The 17,770-nt window shown below is 38.6% G+C and overlaps 1 protein-coding gene across 15 annotated transcripts in view; it reads left to right on the top strand.

Moving 5' to 3' along the window:
• The window catches only part of TIAM1 (TIAM Rac1 associated GEF 1), a 208,951-nt gene that overhangs the window by 178,279 nt on the left and 12,902 nt on the right, over positions 1-17,770 (top strand). For all 15 annotated transcript variants that reach the window (XM_039368861.1, XM_039368856.1, XM_039368857.1 and 12 more), the window contains 7 exons: positions 153-256; positions 5,699-5,878; positions 7,846-7,914; positions 9,371-9,496; positions 10,753-10,861; positions 15,063-15,242; positions 16,588-16,706. In XM_039368861.1, the coding sequence (XP_039224795.1) occupies positions 153-256; positions 5,699-5,878; positions 7,846-7,914; positions 9,371-9,496; positions 10,753-10,861; positions 15,063-15,242; positions 16,588-16,706 (887 nt within the window). The remainder of the gene's footprint in view (positions 1-152; positions 257-5,698; positions 5,879-7,845; positions 7,915-9,370; positions 9,497-10,752; positions 10,862-15,062; positions 15,243-16,587; positions 16,707-17,770) is intronic.

A 17,770-nucleotide genomic window follows, 5' to 3' on the forward strand; every position in this document is an offset into this window, starting at 1 on the left:
CCATTTTTAAAAGAGTCTTGCCAACGTTAGAAAAGAGAAAAGGAGATTTTTCTTTTCTTTTTCTTTCTTTTTTTGCTTATAAACTGATTTTTTGTGTTGGTACTGAAATGTTACCAATCCCATTATTTCACCCTTGTTTTGCATCCTGGCAGGACCCTTGCTCAGCAATGATCAAGACAACTGTGTTGAGATATCTCTAGAAGAGGCAGAAGTGAACATCTTGGAATCCTCTGATGAGAGTGATAAAACAAGCAAGGTGTGAAACTTTCATTTTCACATTGTAAATAGCAAAATCTCTGCTGGCTCAAACTTGTAGTACCAATTCACAAGATTGTGATTAGAGTATTGCTTTCAGGAGAATATTGTTCTTTTTTTTTCCTGTTCACAACTAATATGAAATAAAACCAATTAGTGCCTTCATTATAGTTCATTATCACCTGCTAAATCCAAATGTTTTTTGTCTTGCCCATAATAAGTGCAAGAGCTATGAAGTCCTAACAACTATCATGAGTTTCAAATATTGATATTGTCCCTTTTTAGTGTATCACTACTTCTTTGAATGGCACAATTTTACACACATCTGTATGCATGCCTCCATTTTTAATATATGGGATGTGTGTCTGTGTCTTTGTGTATGTAAAGCTGTACAACAGTTTTCATGGAAACAACTAATTGGAAAGTTATTTCAGGGCCATCTACCTTTGACTGAAGCAGAACACAATTATATTAAATTGACCGAACAAATGGATTTCTAATTGCTGGCCATTAGCATATGAGCTTGCCAATTTAATTTTCTTATCTAATACCTTACTGCGAAGTTTCTTATCTTGAAATTCTTCTAAAGGTACATATGTGTGAAATATAATTTTAGAAAGACACCCTGAATTATATGTGAAAGGTGTTTTTCATCTGATGAATCCAATTTTCACAGAATTCTTTGCATTTGTCTAATCTATGGGGTGGGGGTCATGCAAAAAACACCCACTTCATCTAATGTCCAACATGTTCAGTGACCAGAGCAGGTTCAGTTTGAAGAACTTTATATGCATTTGCATGTGCATGGCTACAACTAAGCACTTCAATTACTTCCAGAGAGTTTACTCTTATTTTTTAAGAGTTGGAATAGTATAACAATAGTATTATTGCATTGGTATCACAAAAAGCATCATTGGGTTAATTTTGTAGTGATATTTATTATAAAGTGCCACATTTGGCGGATTTTTATTAGGAATGTTATTAGTATTGAATGTTCATCAAGGCTAAAGCTTATTCTGTTTACATTCCGAATAATAAAGTAAACTTCAGTAATTTAATTTAATTTAAATTTCACACTTTTTGTCCACTGGTCTTTTCATTTGGGACTTGGTTTTGCTTGCTTTGAGTCCTCAATCTATACACAGTCCTGATGCTTGGAAGTGATGCAACCCCAAATAGCTTTATGCAATATTCATCCCTTACATAAATACCATTCTTCTGCCTCATCTCGTATATGTATGCTGCCATATGGGATGAACACATTAATGCATATTACTATGAGGCAGGAAAAAATATTTACTAATATTCCAAAGCCTGAACAAATGGCAACAAAAATAAATTCATTGGTACGTGTAAATCATTCCTATGAGAGAGATGGAATATCTACTTGAAAACACAATAATGTAATGAATTTACCCTGTGAGAGTTGTGTCTGATCTATGAAGTAATGCACTAATACTGTTGCCATTGTATCATAGTGGAAAGGAAGGAAAACGCACTTGGCCTCTGACTTCCTTACACTTTGACATATAAGCTTGTAGCCTTTCTTCTGATAGTATTAGACAGTGGAAATGAGCTAGCAGAAGGCAAACTCAAGTTTGAAGCAGCTGCAGCACTCATTCCAGCTGCTAAAACTGAAATGCTTTGTCTTGCAAAAGACAGTGAGTTTGTCCCTGGTTTTTCTGAAAACCAATTGTAGGTAAGTGATGCTGAATGTTTTAAGTTTAAAAGAGAAAAAGAGAAATATTAACTTTTCTTAAAGACATGCCTGTGTTGTATTAGTGTGAGCTTGGGCAGTATACCGTTGTTTTTTTGATGTTATTTACTTTTAAAGTGATTTATTAATTGGAACAGTTTCTAAATTATCTAGTGCTATTATGCTTTTTAAAAATTCTTGTCTTTCATAGGGACTGTTTGGAGTATTTCTCAAGAATCTAGTTTTTTTTTCTTTTTAGTTTTTCTTATATAAGGTTTCATTTCAAGCTCCATAAATAGCAAATTAGGAAAAAAATTCAAAACTTTAGTAAATGATTTATGACCAACTTCCTTTAAATAGTTGGGTCATTAATAAATCACAAGGCTTAATTATACCACCCCTTGTAATCTCAGGGAGAATGATACATTTAGGAATAGAAAATTCAAGATTTAGCAGTTGAGAAACACTTTGTATAAATGAAGAATACTTTTTAGTGTATTCTCAAATGTTGAAATGCATATTTGGTTTTTCTTGTTCTTTTAAGTGGGAGATATAGAATGTTAAATTATTTCTGGATTTTATTAAATCTGCTTTAAGAATATGGGTTGTATGGGTTATTCTACAATATCTACTTTGGAATTGCAGTTAAATTTATACTTTAACAGTACCTACATGGCAGAACTATAAAATTTAACATAATTCCTGAATATTATTCTATCTTATTGTGTTCGTACATAATTTAAGGGTCTAAAACAGGGTTCCCCAAATGGTTAATATCAATCTCCAAGAATTTGCTATTTTGTTACTATTATTATTGGTTATGGTACTATCAGTTAAAGTAGTGGTTATTAAATTATTTTTATAAATTAAATGTTTGGGGATTGATAAACGATTTAAAATTCCACTGAAGGTTCTACAGCTCAAGAGTTTGGATAGTTCCTGGTTTAAAGCAACTTTTCCCAATGCCTTAAAATATGTCAGCAGACTTCAAGCCCAATGAAGTAACTGTAGAAAGTAAGGAACCTGCTTGACATTGAGGGAGATAAACAGGAACTGTTCCCTAGATAAAAGTCCAGAACAGCTGATGCCTCTAACTTGCTGAATAATAAAAAAGAAGAGGTACAGCACAATCAGAATTGCAAAATTCTGTTATTACAGCCAATTTCAATAAAAGTAGCCTTCTAGTAAAGTAGCCTGATCTAGTGGGGTTGATGGTAATTATTGCCTGACACTTATGGATTGCATCAGGATTGGGAAAGGCTATTCATCTGGTTAAACTGTATTCCAAAAGATATATTACTTTATTTCTAATTCTTTAACATTGTACTGCTGTTATATCAGTGTATATGATATGTTAATCTAAAATAAATATGATTGGAATGTTTAATTACATTGAGAAACAATATTTAGCTTATGCTTTCATTGAACATTTAATGATTTCCTATTCTTGGAATATAAATTATTCCGGGTGACATAGACTATTAAAGAATAAGATTTGCTTGAGGTACATTCAGATAATTAAAATAATAAGTGGTTTGAGAAATTTTACATTGAATTGGTTTATAGTTAAGTAAGAGTACAGTTTTGATTATGGTATTGGAAAAGGAAAGAAGCATTTCTAGTTCAGTCCATTGTGCACCCTGTTTTAAAACCAACTCTTTTTGTGTCTTTGAGTCAGTGTTGGCTCCTGATGACTACCTGAACTTAAGCTTTCTGCAGGGTTTTTTTTTTCACAAGAGTTTTGGAAGTGATGTGCCATTGCCTGTTTCAAAGGGCTGAGAGACAGTGAGTGGACCAAAATCAATCAGTTGGGATTGTGCCTTAGGCAGGATTTGAATCACAGTCTCCTGGTTTTTAGCACAATGCCTTAATCACTACTGCCTCTCTGCAATTGATTGTGTATACTGTCAATACAAATGCTGTACTTTTAAAGACCAATATAAGTAGAAAAATAATATTTTCATTAGCATTTAATCTTTTGCAAGGAAGTGATATTTGTCAAAATGGTGGCATATAAAATATGCTTCTGTTTATTTTGTGGTAGCAAGAGATTGTGGGTCAAGAAAAACAAACAATAAGTTGTGTGCAGTAAGAATAGAAAAATCGGATCACAAACCCAAACTCTGGCTCAGATACGTAGACGACACCTTCATAATCTGGCCACATGGGAAAGAAAAACTGGACAACTTCCTCACACACCTCAACAGCCTACACCCCAAAATACAGTTCACCATGGAAACAGAAGCTAACAACCACTTCCCTTCCTGGATGTCTTAGTCTACAAGAAATCCAATGGCTCCCTAGGACACACCATCTACCAGAAGAAAACACACACAAACCGCTATCTGCACGCTCTCTCACACCACCACCCAGCACAGATCAACTCTGTAGCCAAGACACTCATCTCCAGACCAAAACGCTTAGCTGACGAACAACACCTAAAACCCGAACTACACACTCTCACCAATGTACTAACATCCAATGGATTCCATAGAAATAAGATTACAAACCTAATCCAAAAAGAAACCCCCACCAAAATCCAAGACAAAGAACAAGAAACGGCAAAGCCCTCCTCCCATACATAAAAGGCACCACAGACAGAATCAGTAAGATCCTTCATAAACACAACATCAAAACAGCATTCTGCACAAACAGAAAAATATCCACCATCCTTAGAAACCCCAAAGATAAAATTGAATTAGAAAATCAAGGAGTATACGAAATCCCATGCACCGCTTGTCCCACCACATACATTGGACAAACCAACAGAAGAATAAGTGCAAGCATTGAAGAACATAAGAACTCAGTCAAAAAAGAGGAACCAACATCTTCCCTGGTCCAACACCTTAAAGCCACAGGACACGAAATTGACTTTAAAAATACCAGAACCATTGCCAAAAGTGAACATTTTAATAACAGAATAATCAGAGAAGCCATCGAGATAGAAAAACGCCCACACAGCATGAACAAGCTAGATGATACCTCCCGCCTACCAGCCATTTGGAAACCCGCCCTTATTGACAAACGACTCCCTAACACAAAAAATGATACCAGACCCACACTCACGAAAACCACACAGGAGGTCACCACCACACATCCACGCAAAAAACAAACCCAAAGCCACACCGATGACGAGGCACGACCACAAACCAGAAGCCAGACCACAGCTGCATCATTAGCCACTTTAAACCCCTCCAATCCATACATGAATCAAACTGACACCCCCCATGAAGAGGAAGCACGACCACGAACGCGAAGCCAAAAAAATAGCACGGCAGCCCAAAATCTCAAACCCCTCTGCAACTCAGACTAACCTGAGCACAACCAAACAGAACACTCCCCCAGCCAATCAGAGCACAGCCAAGCCCCTAACCATTCAGAACACACCTACACCCAATCAGAACACAGCCAAGCTCCCACCCAATCAGTTCATACCCCCACTGGCAGTTAAAAGGAAGAAACAGCTAAGACCACACATTGCTGCTCAAAGCACGAAGCTGAAAACACCAGCCTGAAGATGACGAATGGGACTTCGTTGAAACGTCGCCAAGACACTTCCCAATTGCTGATTTATATTCCGGAATCAATTGCTGATTTATATTTTTTAAGTTTGATACAGTATATCACAGTCTGCTTTAATTTACATTTCTTGGAACAGGAAAGTGTACTTTAAGATGGCTAATTCAAAAGAATTATAATTACGACATTATTGAATTCTGGAAATAATCATTTGTATTAATTTTGTAGAGTACAGAGCAGGTTGCTGCTTTTTGTTGCAGTCTTCATGAAATGAATCCATCCGACTCCAGTGTGACCCTCCAAGAATCTACTGGACCTCAGCAATCCATTACAAGACAGCTAACTGATGCGGATAAACTGCGCAAAGTTATTTGTGAACTTCTTGAAACAGAATGCACATATGTCAAGGTATTACACAGTTATAGTATGTGTTAATTTGCATGTCAAGATGTGTAGACTAGAGTCACAAACCTGACCCGTTCTAGTATTCTACTGGAGTTAACTCATAATGCTCATGAGTATCATCTCTGCTCTTCTCTTTCTCTATCCTGTCATTCTAACTTTAGCTCAAGCAGAAGTAAATGTCACATCTTCAAAGAAAAAAGACTGAGTCCTTTGCTATATCTCTTTCCTGTTCTCTCTTTCTTCTGCTGCCATCAACTCTATGGAAAAGCCCTTTGGAGTACAATCAGAGTGTCTCTTTGTTAGCAGTAGAAAAATTAAAGCAGCTCACCATTTCCTATCTTTAGAATAAGCCTTTGTTAGGTTTTCTGTCCTTTACTCTGCTAATAGAGGATCTAAAGTTTGATGCATCCAGTGTAGTTATGTTTATAATAACCAGATGATCACGGTGTATTGGAGTAGAGTTAGCAGCTGCAGAAGAAAAGGGAGCAAGTTGTAGATCTCAAATATAAAATAAAAAGTTAAATACCACAGATATTTCTCATTTAAAAGCAGAAACTGGGACTGGAATTTCTGTTGCTAAGTGACACGGTCATAAAGTATGATTTCCTATGACCCTGCCACTTAGAAATTGCTGTTTCCAGTTGTACTCCTTAAATGAATCCCAGGCCATTATTAAATGCAACATTGCATTTTGCAACCACCTGCCAGGTTTCCCACTGACTTTCTTGTGGGAAGCTGTCAGTCAAGGTTGCAAATGTCAGTCACATGACCGTGGGATGCTGTAATGCAGGCATGTCAAACTGCTGGCCCATGGGCTGGATGCATCATACTGAAACCACGCTCACCCCATTACCGGCAATGGGAAAAAAGTTGCAATACATCATGCGACATCATGTGACCTCATGAGTTTGACATGCCTGCTGTAATGTCATAATCGAGAGCTGGTTGCCCAGCACCCAGATGATAACCATGTGACCGTGAGAACATTCAGTGCTATTGTAAGTTTGAATGGTTGCTAAATAAGTGGTCATTAAGCGAGGACTACTTGTGTTTCTTAATACATATCAGGAACACATATTTCTAATGACAGATCTTTCCCTGTGACTTGGCAAGTCCTTAACACTTAAGTTCAAAGTCCTCTTTATTAGAGAGAGTGAGCAATCCATTTTGCCCTAAAAACATAAACACAAAGCCTCTAACCACTTAAACTAAAGTTACCCTGTGGGTATGATGGGTGGCCAATAAATTTTATAAATAAATTATAAATAAATAAATAAACTATTCCCTTTTAAAAAAACGGTATAAAGTTTTGAACTGGAATATTATTACCCAATATTGCTTTTATCATCTTTATTTAATGGAGACAATTTTAAGACATCAAATATAAATCATGGTAATATTAATATAATATTGACTTTCTAAATCTAGTATTTTCCCAAAATGTACTTTACTGTGATAAATGCAATAAGTTAAATGCTTCAGCCTTCCCCAACTAGACATCTTCCAAGATGGCTGGAATTCTGGAAGTTCCAGAGTATTTAGTTTTACATTGGTAAAGGCTTTTAAGTCATGTTTTCAATAGTGATGCTTTTCCTTTTCACCGTTGATGATCCAGCATACTTTTAGGTCAGTATTTGTCATATTATTTTTCAAATTATATAGATATGTATTTGGGACATTATATCATGCAACATTGAATTAGGAATTGGATGCAGCAGGGAAAAGAACCTATGAAGTAGATGAATGCTCCAATAAAAAAAATACAATGAGGATTTCATGATTCATCAAAGCAATATATTTTATCTAATAGAGAATTCATTTGACAGTAGCCAATAGATAGTCCAAGAAAGTTCCAAACATAGCATTAATGTTGGATATTAAATGATTGAAAACCCTGCAGGGACATTTGGAATTCGAAGTTTTTAAATTTGCCATTGAAAACTCCTAAAACTATGGTCTTTCATTTTCAGGATTTAAATTGTCTAATGGAGAGATACCTGAAACCACTACAAAAAGAAATTTTCCTTACTCAGGAAGAGGTATAGTATCTATTGTTTGTTGGTCAAAATAATAATAAAAAAGATACAGTAGATTTATGTGTATACTTCTAAGTATTTTTTTAAAACAATGGCTAACAAATCTTATTGCATTCTTTGACCAAGTGACAAAATTAGTGGACCAGAGGAATGCTGTGGATATAATTTACTTGGACTTCAGTAAGGCATTTGACAAAGTAGATCACAACTACTGCTTGATAAGATAGAAAAATGCGGGTTAGACAGCATCACCACCAGATGGATCCGTAGCTGGCTGACCGGCCGTACTCAGCATGTGGTCCTCAATGGAACCACATCTACATGGAGGGAAGTGTGTAGTGGGGTACCCCAGGGCTCTGTTCTGGGCCCAGTATTCTTCAACATCTTCATCAATGATCTGGATGAAGGGATAGATGGGGAAATCATCAAATTTGCAGACGACACCAAGCTGGCAGGAATAGCCAACACTCCAGAAGACAGGCTTAGGGTACAGAAGGATCTGGACAGACTTGAACACTGGGCGCTATCTAACAAAATGAAATTCAGTGGTGAAAAAAGTAAGGTTCTACATTTAGGCAAGAAAAATCAAATGTACAGGTATAGTATAGGGGGTACCTTGCTCAATAGTAGTAATTGTGAGAGGGATCTCGGAGTCCTAATGGATAATCATTTAAATATGAGCCATTAGTGTGCTGCAGCTACCAAAAAAGCCAACACAGTGCTAGGCTGCATTAACAGAGGGATAGGATCAAGATCACATGAAGTATTAATACCACTTTACAATGCCTTGGTAAGGCCACACTTGGAATACTGCATCCAGTTTTGGTCACCACGATGTAAAAAAGATGTTGAGACTCTAGAAAGAGTACAGAGAAGAGCAACAAAGATGATTAGGGGACTGGAGGCTAAAACATATAAGGAACTGTTGCGAGAATTGGGTATGTCTAGTTTAACGAAGAGAAGGACAAGGGGGGACATGATAGCAGTGTTCCAATATCTCAGGGGCTGCCATAAAGAAGAGGGAATTAAGCTATTTTCCAAAGCTCCTGAAGGCAGGACAAGAAGCAACGGGTGGAAACTAATCAAGGAGAGAAGCAACCTAGAACTAAGGAGAAACTTCCTGACAGTTAGAACAATTAACCAGTGGAACAACCTGCTTCCAGAAGCGGTGAATGCTCCAACACTGGAAGTTTTTATGAAGAAACTGGACAGCCATTTGTCCGAATTGGTATAGGGTTTCCTGCCTGAGCAGGGGGTTGGACTAGTTGACCTCCAAGGTCCCTTCCAACTTTATCATTATTATTATTATTATTATTATTATTATTATTATTATTATTACTACTACTACTACTACTATTACTATTATTATTACTATTATTGGCAAATATGACTAACATAACACTTAAATGTTATTGTTTTTATGAAAAATATGATTTTTAAAAAATTTATGCCTTACCAGCTTGATGTTCTTTTTGGGAATCTGACTGAAATGGTGGCATTTCAAGTGGAGTTCTTGAAAACACTTGAAGACGGAGTAAGGTTGGTGCCAGATCTGGAAAAGCTTGAAAAAGTTGACCAGTTTAAAGTAAGCCTTTAATTGCAATTCTTTTACTAGTAATCAGAAATATTACCACAGTAGTCAAATGAACATTTTTTTTCACAGTTTTTAATTTGTTTTTTTGCAAATGATTTGCTAAGAAACAACTTTGATGAGAATGATATCTTAAAAAATAAAATACATTAGTACTGCAACAACAACGGATAATTGCAATGCCTGTAAAGACATACCTAATTGTATATCTAATTCCCTATGTCAATTTTTGATTAGGAAGAGTTAGCAACGGAAATATTGCTGCCTAAAGTCCTAGTTCAGAAACCCTAACATATCATTGCCTAAAAAATAATTCAGACAACGTCTCTGAATTATAATTGTAGCTTGAATGCTCACTGAAGCAGGAGAAAAGTAGTTAAAGTGCCTGCTGAAATAGTGGCGGTGAAAGCTATTAGCCTCTGACACTTCTTTTTTCTCTGTCAAGAATTGTCTATCATTTAAAATGAAGAAAAGGGTAACTAAACAAAAATAGTAAAAAACAGGCTGAAAAAACATTGAAGGCATTGAAAAATGGCATTAAGTATTACTGTAGGCAATAATTTACAATAGGGCAATGGGTGCATATTCTATAATTCACTGTGATTATGATTTCAGTGCAATTGAATTCGTTTAGCTTTTAAAATGTTCATCTGATCTCAATAAGGTGACATGTTTGAATGATATTTGATCCCCAGGTATGGGTTTCTTGTAGGACTATGCATTAAATAAATAATAAGACCAGCTTAACTGCAGTCATCGCTTTCTTTGTGTAAGATTTTTTAATCAGGGAGCTGATGCTTGTTACAATGCAGCAACCCAGAAAAGCTTCCTCTTTCTATGTCGAATTAGGGGAGAATTCTACAGTGGAATAAATTCTTTTTTTCCCAAATGGAAAATTCTCCCATGTGTGGGAATGAGCATGGCCAAAAATTCCATATCAACCATATTCTTTTAAAGACTAGTTTAATAAAGAGGGAACTTCCTAGTGACCCAATTCTATGCAATATTGTCTGCTTTTAGCAATAGAATATATATCTTAGTGTTTATTTTGCATTTAATGTTTTAAGTGATTTCTCTTGCCCCCTTTCTCTTAGAATTTATAAACAAAAAACTTTGCTTTTGTAAATACGAAGTCAAAAGTTGTCAGCTATTAATTGGAGAATATTTATTTTCTTTTATGATGTTAAGGTCAGCAGGCTTTCCCTCCCAAATCTATTTCAACATTCTGATTTATATATTCTTGATCCTAGAAAGTGTTGTTTTCCTTGGGTGGATCCTTCCTGTATTATGCTGACCGTTTCAAGTTATATAGTGCCTTCTGTGCGAGCCACACAAAGGTTCCAAAAGTCCTAGTGAAAGGTAAGAGTGGGACATGCACAACTTTTTCTGTCCCAGATAGTACAGTGTTTCTCAAAATACAGAATTGTCGCAGAGTGTAAAGATCTAAGTGATGTTGGAACTTCAAAAGACAAATGGGAAAGGGGAATTCTACTTTGCTGGAGAGTTGATGAGACATCCTTTTGTCAATAATTCTTTATTGCAAGCTTTAAGTGTAATAGGGAGCTGTACTTCATGGCAGTTGAATTATCTTCAGATTCTACAGTTCGGCAAACATATTACAGATTCATATAAGTAAGGTTATAAGTTTGAAATGGAAAACATTTCAGTTCTAGATCTTTTTAGCAATATGAAATGTGAGAGCCTGATTTCTTTTATGTTGGAAAATATAAGGAAGAGAGTAAGCATAACATAAATTTCTATGCGCTATTCCTTCCCTTATGATTATTAAACTACTAATTGGTCTCTTGATATCATTCGTCCATAAGTGGTAGATCACACTTAAACTACATCATTTTTGGCTACTTTGTGTTTTGAATGTCCAATGTCCATTTCTTCAATCTTATATAATGTACTCGGAAAGATCATTCACATTTTAAAGATGAAAGCTGGAGTAAGATTTTTCTATAATTTGTATGAGTGCTTTTTTTGTAAAAAAAAAAAAAAAAAGGTGCCCGAACTTGCACGTGTCATACAACCCGCCTTGCCTACCCTACAAGATTCCATCCAAAAAAGGTGCCGGAACTCCGTTCTGGGTGTTCTATGACAAAAAAAGCCCTGATTTGTATCTTCTAAGAGTACATCACAAAACAATATCATATTGAATGTTTTTATTTCAGTATGAACAATTACTCAAAATGCAGAAAGCAGTGACTCATTTTGACTCTGGCTTGCATGTGTAAGCCAAACCCTGTTTCATATATGAAATGAACTTGAAATTAAGGACTTCCTCAGATGAAAGCTCACACAATATCACACGTAAAGTGAACACAGAGACCATTTTACTCCAATGTGTTTTCAATCCCAAGGGATGGGACTGTCAATGCCTATCATGAGTTTTATTTTGTTTGTATGGGTTATATTTATTAATATTTATCATATTAAAAATTGAAATTGATGCATCTGCGGCTTGACACAATTGTTTGATTGGATTTTAATATATTATTTTTTAAGATACTCTAGGCTGGCAAATAATTTTGATTTTGTGGACCCTATAAGAGCTTCTCGGGTGGGGGTACTCCTGGAGATTCTAGGACCATAGTTTAAAACAGTGGTTCTCAATCTGTGGGTCGTGACCCTTTTGGGGGTCGAACAACACTTTCACAGGGGTCACCTAAGACCATCGGAAAACACATATTTCTGATGGTCTTAGGAACCGAGACACCACTCTTCTATCCGGCTGCCGCCGCTCTCCTCCTCCGCCGGTTCATCTGCCTCCAGGGCGCCCTTCTCCGACAGCGCCTGCTCCTGCCTCTGCAGCGCCATCCCGCAGTGGCCATGCCGAATCCCAGTTGCTGGCCGGGAGCCGGGCCGACTCCCAGCTGATTCCCAGGAGCCAGGCCTACAAGCTGAGGCTGGACCGACTCCCAGCTGACGTGCGCATGCCAGGCCGAGTCTCAGCTGGCTGTCGGGAGCCGGGCAGTGTGTAGCAGCCCCGCTGGTTCCCCACTGTCTGTACACCAACCTGACTCCCAGCTGACTGTCGGGAGTCAGGCGGTGCTCATGGGGGCCATGCGGACGTTGGCCGACTGCTGGCTGCGTCCTCCCCATCTCTCGGCTCATGGCAAGCCCAGGGGCTTGACACACACCCCTGATGCCACCCCAGGCTGGCTCAGCTGCGTGGGCGGCTGGTCCGAGCCAAGCTGGGTCTGGGCTGCTGCTGGCGCTGCTGCTGGACTGCTCTGCCACTGCCGCCTCTGCTGGCTGAGCTGAGCTGCAGCGCTGAGCCAGTCCCCATGCCTCCTGGTTGCCCGGCTGCAGTCTGCCCCGGCCGCCCTCCGTGCCACGCTGAAGCTTCCCCCGTGCCGCCCAGCCCACCTCCCTCACCGTTGGAGGCCACCTCGGCCCTCTGGCGCTCGGCACGACCCTGGAGCTGGTGGGCAGGAGCGACTCCTTCCCGGCGTGCCGAGCTCTGGGCCTCAGAAGCAGCCAGGCGGCAGGGAAGAGGGCTATGCACGCATGTGTGTCAGAGCCAGCTGGATGGGCCAGGAGGGGAGAAGCAGTGCCTTCCAAGCGGGAGCTGGCGCTCCGGCCGTACCTCTCTTGCATGTGACAAGTTGGGGAAGGGTTGTGGCGGTGAAGGGCTGCGTGGCATGGAAAGGGGCTCCCACAATCCGACCGCTGCAATGGCTCTCAGGAGGTTGGAGGGGCGGGCAGGTCCCAGGGGGGCGGCTGGGAGAGGGCAAGAGGTGCCAGGATGAGGATGGGGGGCTCCAGACTACCATCCCCAGCAGCCCTAAAAAGCACTGTGGAAGAGTGGGGAATGCTGGCAGTTGCAGTTCATCACCATCTGGGAAAACATGACTCTCCAAAGATCAATCCTTCCTTCCTTCCTTCCTTCCTTCCTTCCTTCCTTCCTTCCTTCCTTCCTTCCTTCCTTCCTTCCTTTCCTTCCTCTCCTCCTTCCTTCCTTCCCCCTTAATCTCCTTCCTTCTCCATCTCCTTCCTTTCCCCTTCAATCTTCCTTCCTTCCTTCCTTCCATCTCCATCCCTTCCCCTTCAATCTCTCTCTCCTCCCTTCCTTCCTTCCTCCCTCCCTCCCTCCCTTCCTTCCTTCTATCCATCCATCCATCCATCCATCCATCCATCTCCTTCCCTTCCCCTTCAATCTCTCCTTCCTTCCTTCCTTCCTTCCTTCCTTCCTTCCTTCCTTCCTTCCTTCCTTCCTTCCTTCCTTCCTTCCTTTCCCCTTAAATCTCCTTCCTTCTCCATCTCCTTCCTTTCCCCTTCAATCTTCCTTCCTTCCTTCCATCTCCATCCCTTCCCCTTCAATCTCTCTCTCCTCCCTTCCTTCCTCCCTCCCTCCCTCCCTCCCTTCCTTCCTTCTATCCATCCATCCATCCATCCATCCATCTCCTTCCCTTCCCCTTCAATCTCTCCTTCCTTCCTTCCTTCCTTCCTTCCTTCCTTCCTTCCTTCCTTCCTTCCTTCCTTCCTTCCTTCCTTCCTTCCTTCCTTCCTTCCTTCCCCCCTCAATCTCCTTCCTTCTCCATCCCCTTCCTTCCTTCCATCTCCATCCCTTTCCCTTCAATCTCTCTCTCCTTCCTTCCTTCCTTCCTTCCTTCCTTCCTTCCTTCCTCCCTCCCTCCCTCCCTCCCTTCCTTCCCCCTTCAATCGCCTTCCTTCATCTCCTTCCTTTCCCCTTCAATCTTCCTTCCTTCCTTCCTTCCTTCCTTCCTTCCTTCCTTCCTTCCTTCCTTCCTTCCTTCCTTCCTTCCTTCCTTCCTTCTTTCCCCCTTCAATCTTCTTCCTTCTCCATCTCCTTCCTTTCCCCTTCAATCTTCCTTCCTTCCATCTCCATCACCATCCCTTCTCCTTCAATCTCTTTCTCCTTCCTTCCTTCCTTCCTTCCTTCCTTCCTTCCTTCCTTCCTTCCTTCCTTCCTTCCTTTCCCCTTCAATCTCCTTCCTTCTCCATCTCCTTCCTTTCCCCTTCAATCTCCTTCCTTCTCCATCTCCTTTCTTTCCCCTTCATCTTCCTTCCTTCCTTCCATCTCCATCCCTTCCACTTCAATCTCTTTCTCCCGCCTTCCTTCCTTTCCCCTTCAATCTCCTTCCTTTCCCCTTCAATCTTCCTTCTTTCCTTCCTTCCCCTTCCCTCCCTCCCAACATTTTTGACCAAGGAAGAGTAAGCTTCTCCAGCGAGCATTGCTATATTGTTTTTGTGATTAATCACTATGCTTTAATTATGTTCAATTCGTAACAATGAAAATACACCCTGCATATCAGATATTTACATTACAATTCAAAACAGTAGCAAAATTACAGTTATGAAGTAGCAACGAAAATAATTTTATGGTTGGGGGTCACCATAACATGAGGAACTGTATTAAAGGGTCGCGGCATTAGGAAGGTTGAGACCACTGGTTTAAAAAATACTTCTCAATGCTATTTTGAGAACCTCTTTAAAAAGAGAACAGCTAAATAATATGGTAGAAATATTCTGTAATAGAGAGAGTAACTAAATTATTTCTTGGGACATCTTTTTTATTTTCAAAACACAGCTAAGACAGACACAGCATTTAAAGCATTCTTAGATGCCCAGAATCCCAGAAGACAACATTCATCAACATTAGAGTCTTACCTCATCAAACCAATCCAGAGGATATTGAAGTACCCTCTTCTGCTGAAAGAACTATTTACTCTCACTGATGCTGATAGTGAAGAACATTATCATCTTGATGGTAAACTATTATTCTAACTTCTCTTTCGTTTGTACTTTTAGTTTTGCTATTGTTTCTGATAAAGTTTCTTAACGTAGAAGAATGTGTATATATCTATCTCTATTTATCTATCTCTATATCTCTATATCTATATCTATAGATGTAGATATAGATAGAAATAGAGATAGAGAAAAATAGATAGATATAGTTAGATAGATGTAGATAGAGATAGAGATAGATATATAGATTAGATATAGATATAGACAGATATAGATATATGATAGATAGATATAGAGAGATAGATAGTCCTCGATGTACAACCATTCATTTAGTGACCATCTGAAGTGACAAAAACCCTGAAAAAAGTAGCTTTTAACCATTTTTCACACTTAGCAGCCATTGCAACATCCTCGTGGTCACGTGATCAAAATTCAGATGCTTGGCAAATGGCATGTATTTATGACAGTTGCAGTGTCCCGGGGTCATGTAATGACCTTTTTTGACCTTCTGACAAGCACAGTCAATGAGGAAGCCAGCTTCACTTAACAACCATGTTACTAACTTAACGGTAATTCACTTAACAACAACTCTGTCAAGAAAAGTCATAAAATGGGGCAGAACTCACTTAACAACTGTCTTAATTAGCAATGGAAATTTTGGGCTCAATTGTGGTCCTAAATTGAGGACTACCTGTACAGATGTACAGAGAGTCCTCAACTTACAACCACAATTGAGACAAGAATTTCGTTAAGTCAGTGCAGTTGTAACACGAATCATGTAACTGAGCCCAATTTTAGAAACAGTTAGGCTGTAGTGGTTAAGCGAATCGTCTTTGTTAAATGAATCCAGCTTCCCCAGTTGATTTTTTTTTTTTTTTGTCAAGAAACTGACTGCAACCTAGAAGGATGCTGCAGCTGGTCATAAATGCAAATCAGTTGCCAAGCACCTACATTGTGGTCACGTGACTGTGAGTTGGTATGAGCATTATAAGTGTAAGAACAGGATGGAAATAACTTTTTCCAAGGCTGCTGTAATTTTAAACCATTGTAGTCCTTAGATTTTATGAGACTGTGATTGAAAAGGCAGTGTGTTCACTTTAACTGCTACTCTTTTGCTTGCTAGATGAGACTCAGGAAACATTTCCATTGAGTTGATGATCAGAACACTAAAAATGACTGAGCCAATAATGCAAGGGAAAATAAAATTCCTGCTGACCAATAGCATAATAACATATTGTCAGCCTAGGACCATACTGAAGTATTAAAATTACGATTTTAAGACTATGACAGAAAAGAGCTTTCCATGTTCAGTAATATAATCAGGTCAACTCTGATGCAATCTGTTTATATCTTTGCTTGCTTTCTAGTGGCCATAAAAACAATGAACAAGGTAGCTAGCCATATCAATGAAATGCAGAAAATCCATGAAGAATATGGAGCTGTGTTTGATCAGCTCATTGCGGAACAAACAGGAGATAAGAAAGAGGTACCCAGCTATGAAAATCCTCTCAGTGATGTAAATAATGATGCTTAACCTTTCTTCAGTTGTATTAGATATTGCCACCTGGATGTTGTAGGGAGCTGGGCTCATATATTATAAGGAAAGGGAAAATAATTAGAAAGAATTCTCATTGTTACCTTATATGTGTGTTGCTTAAATAGAAATTTCAGTATTAATATTTCGATGAAGATTGTCAATCATCTAGGTAATTAGACTGAGGAAGTTACGAGGTTGAGCAGCAAAACATCTCAAATTAACAAAAATAAGTCCAGTTGCCATGACACAATTTTCAGAAAATTCTATCTGGATGACTGAGAGTCTTCATCAACATATTGCCACACATTTTGGGGAAGAAACCCTGAATTTGATGGATTCCAACAACTCTCTGCCTAACTAGCGTGCTCAGACTGAGAAAGTTGCTTGGATGAGCAGCAAAACATCTCAAACAAAAATAAATCCAGTTGCCATAAGACTCAGTACTTTTTGCATTTATTACTGCATGTATAATCTCATTTCTTCAATCACGATAGGCATATTTAGGTCACATCGGTGAACATCTGCTTTGTATGTTATACATAGTGTAACAAAAAATTACACAGTGAAATAACTGGGTTCGGGGTTTAGTTTCCTTTTGGTGGACATTCTATAAGGAAATGATATGATTAATAGCTAGAATTTTTTAGACACATTTGAAAGCGTTTTAATACCTACGGCATAATGTACCTGGAAATGGAAATTATTAGGACAATTGATTTAAGATTAATAGGTACACAATAGGAAGCTGTTATTAATTTGCTTTTTTTCTTTTGTTTAAAGAAATGATGCAAGACAAAAAGCAAGACTTTCTTTTGCTTTTAGTCTTTTTTATTTCCTTTTTTGTTTTCTTTTTGTTCCCTTTTCATGTTTTCTTTAGATAAATATTTAGATAATTTAGATAAAACATTAAAAAAGGAACAAAAAGAAAAGAAAAATGAAGAAAAGATTAGAAGAAAAAGGGCGAAGGAAAAATTTGGGAGTATGTATGTATATATATATGGCAGCTCCTGGCC

The sequence above is a fragment of the Crotalus tigris genome, unplaced genomic scaffold (genome assembly GCF_016545835.1).
Source record: "Crotalus tigris isolate CLP2741 ecotype Arizona unplaced genomic scaffold, ASM1654583v1 scf7180000020943.996319, whole genome shotgun sequence".
Lineage (NCBI taxonomy): Eukaryota > Metazoa > Chordata > Lepidosauria > Squamata > Viperidae > Crotalus > Crotalus tigris.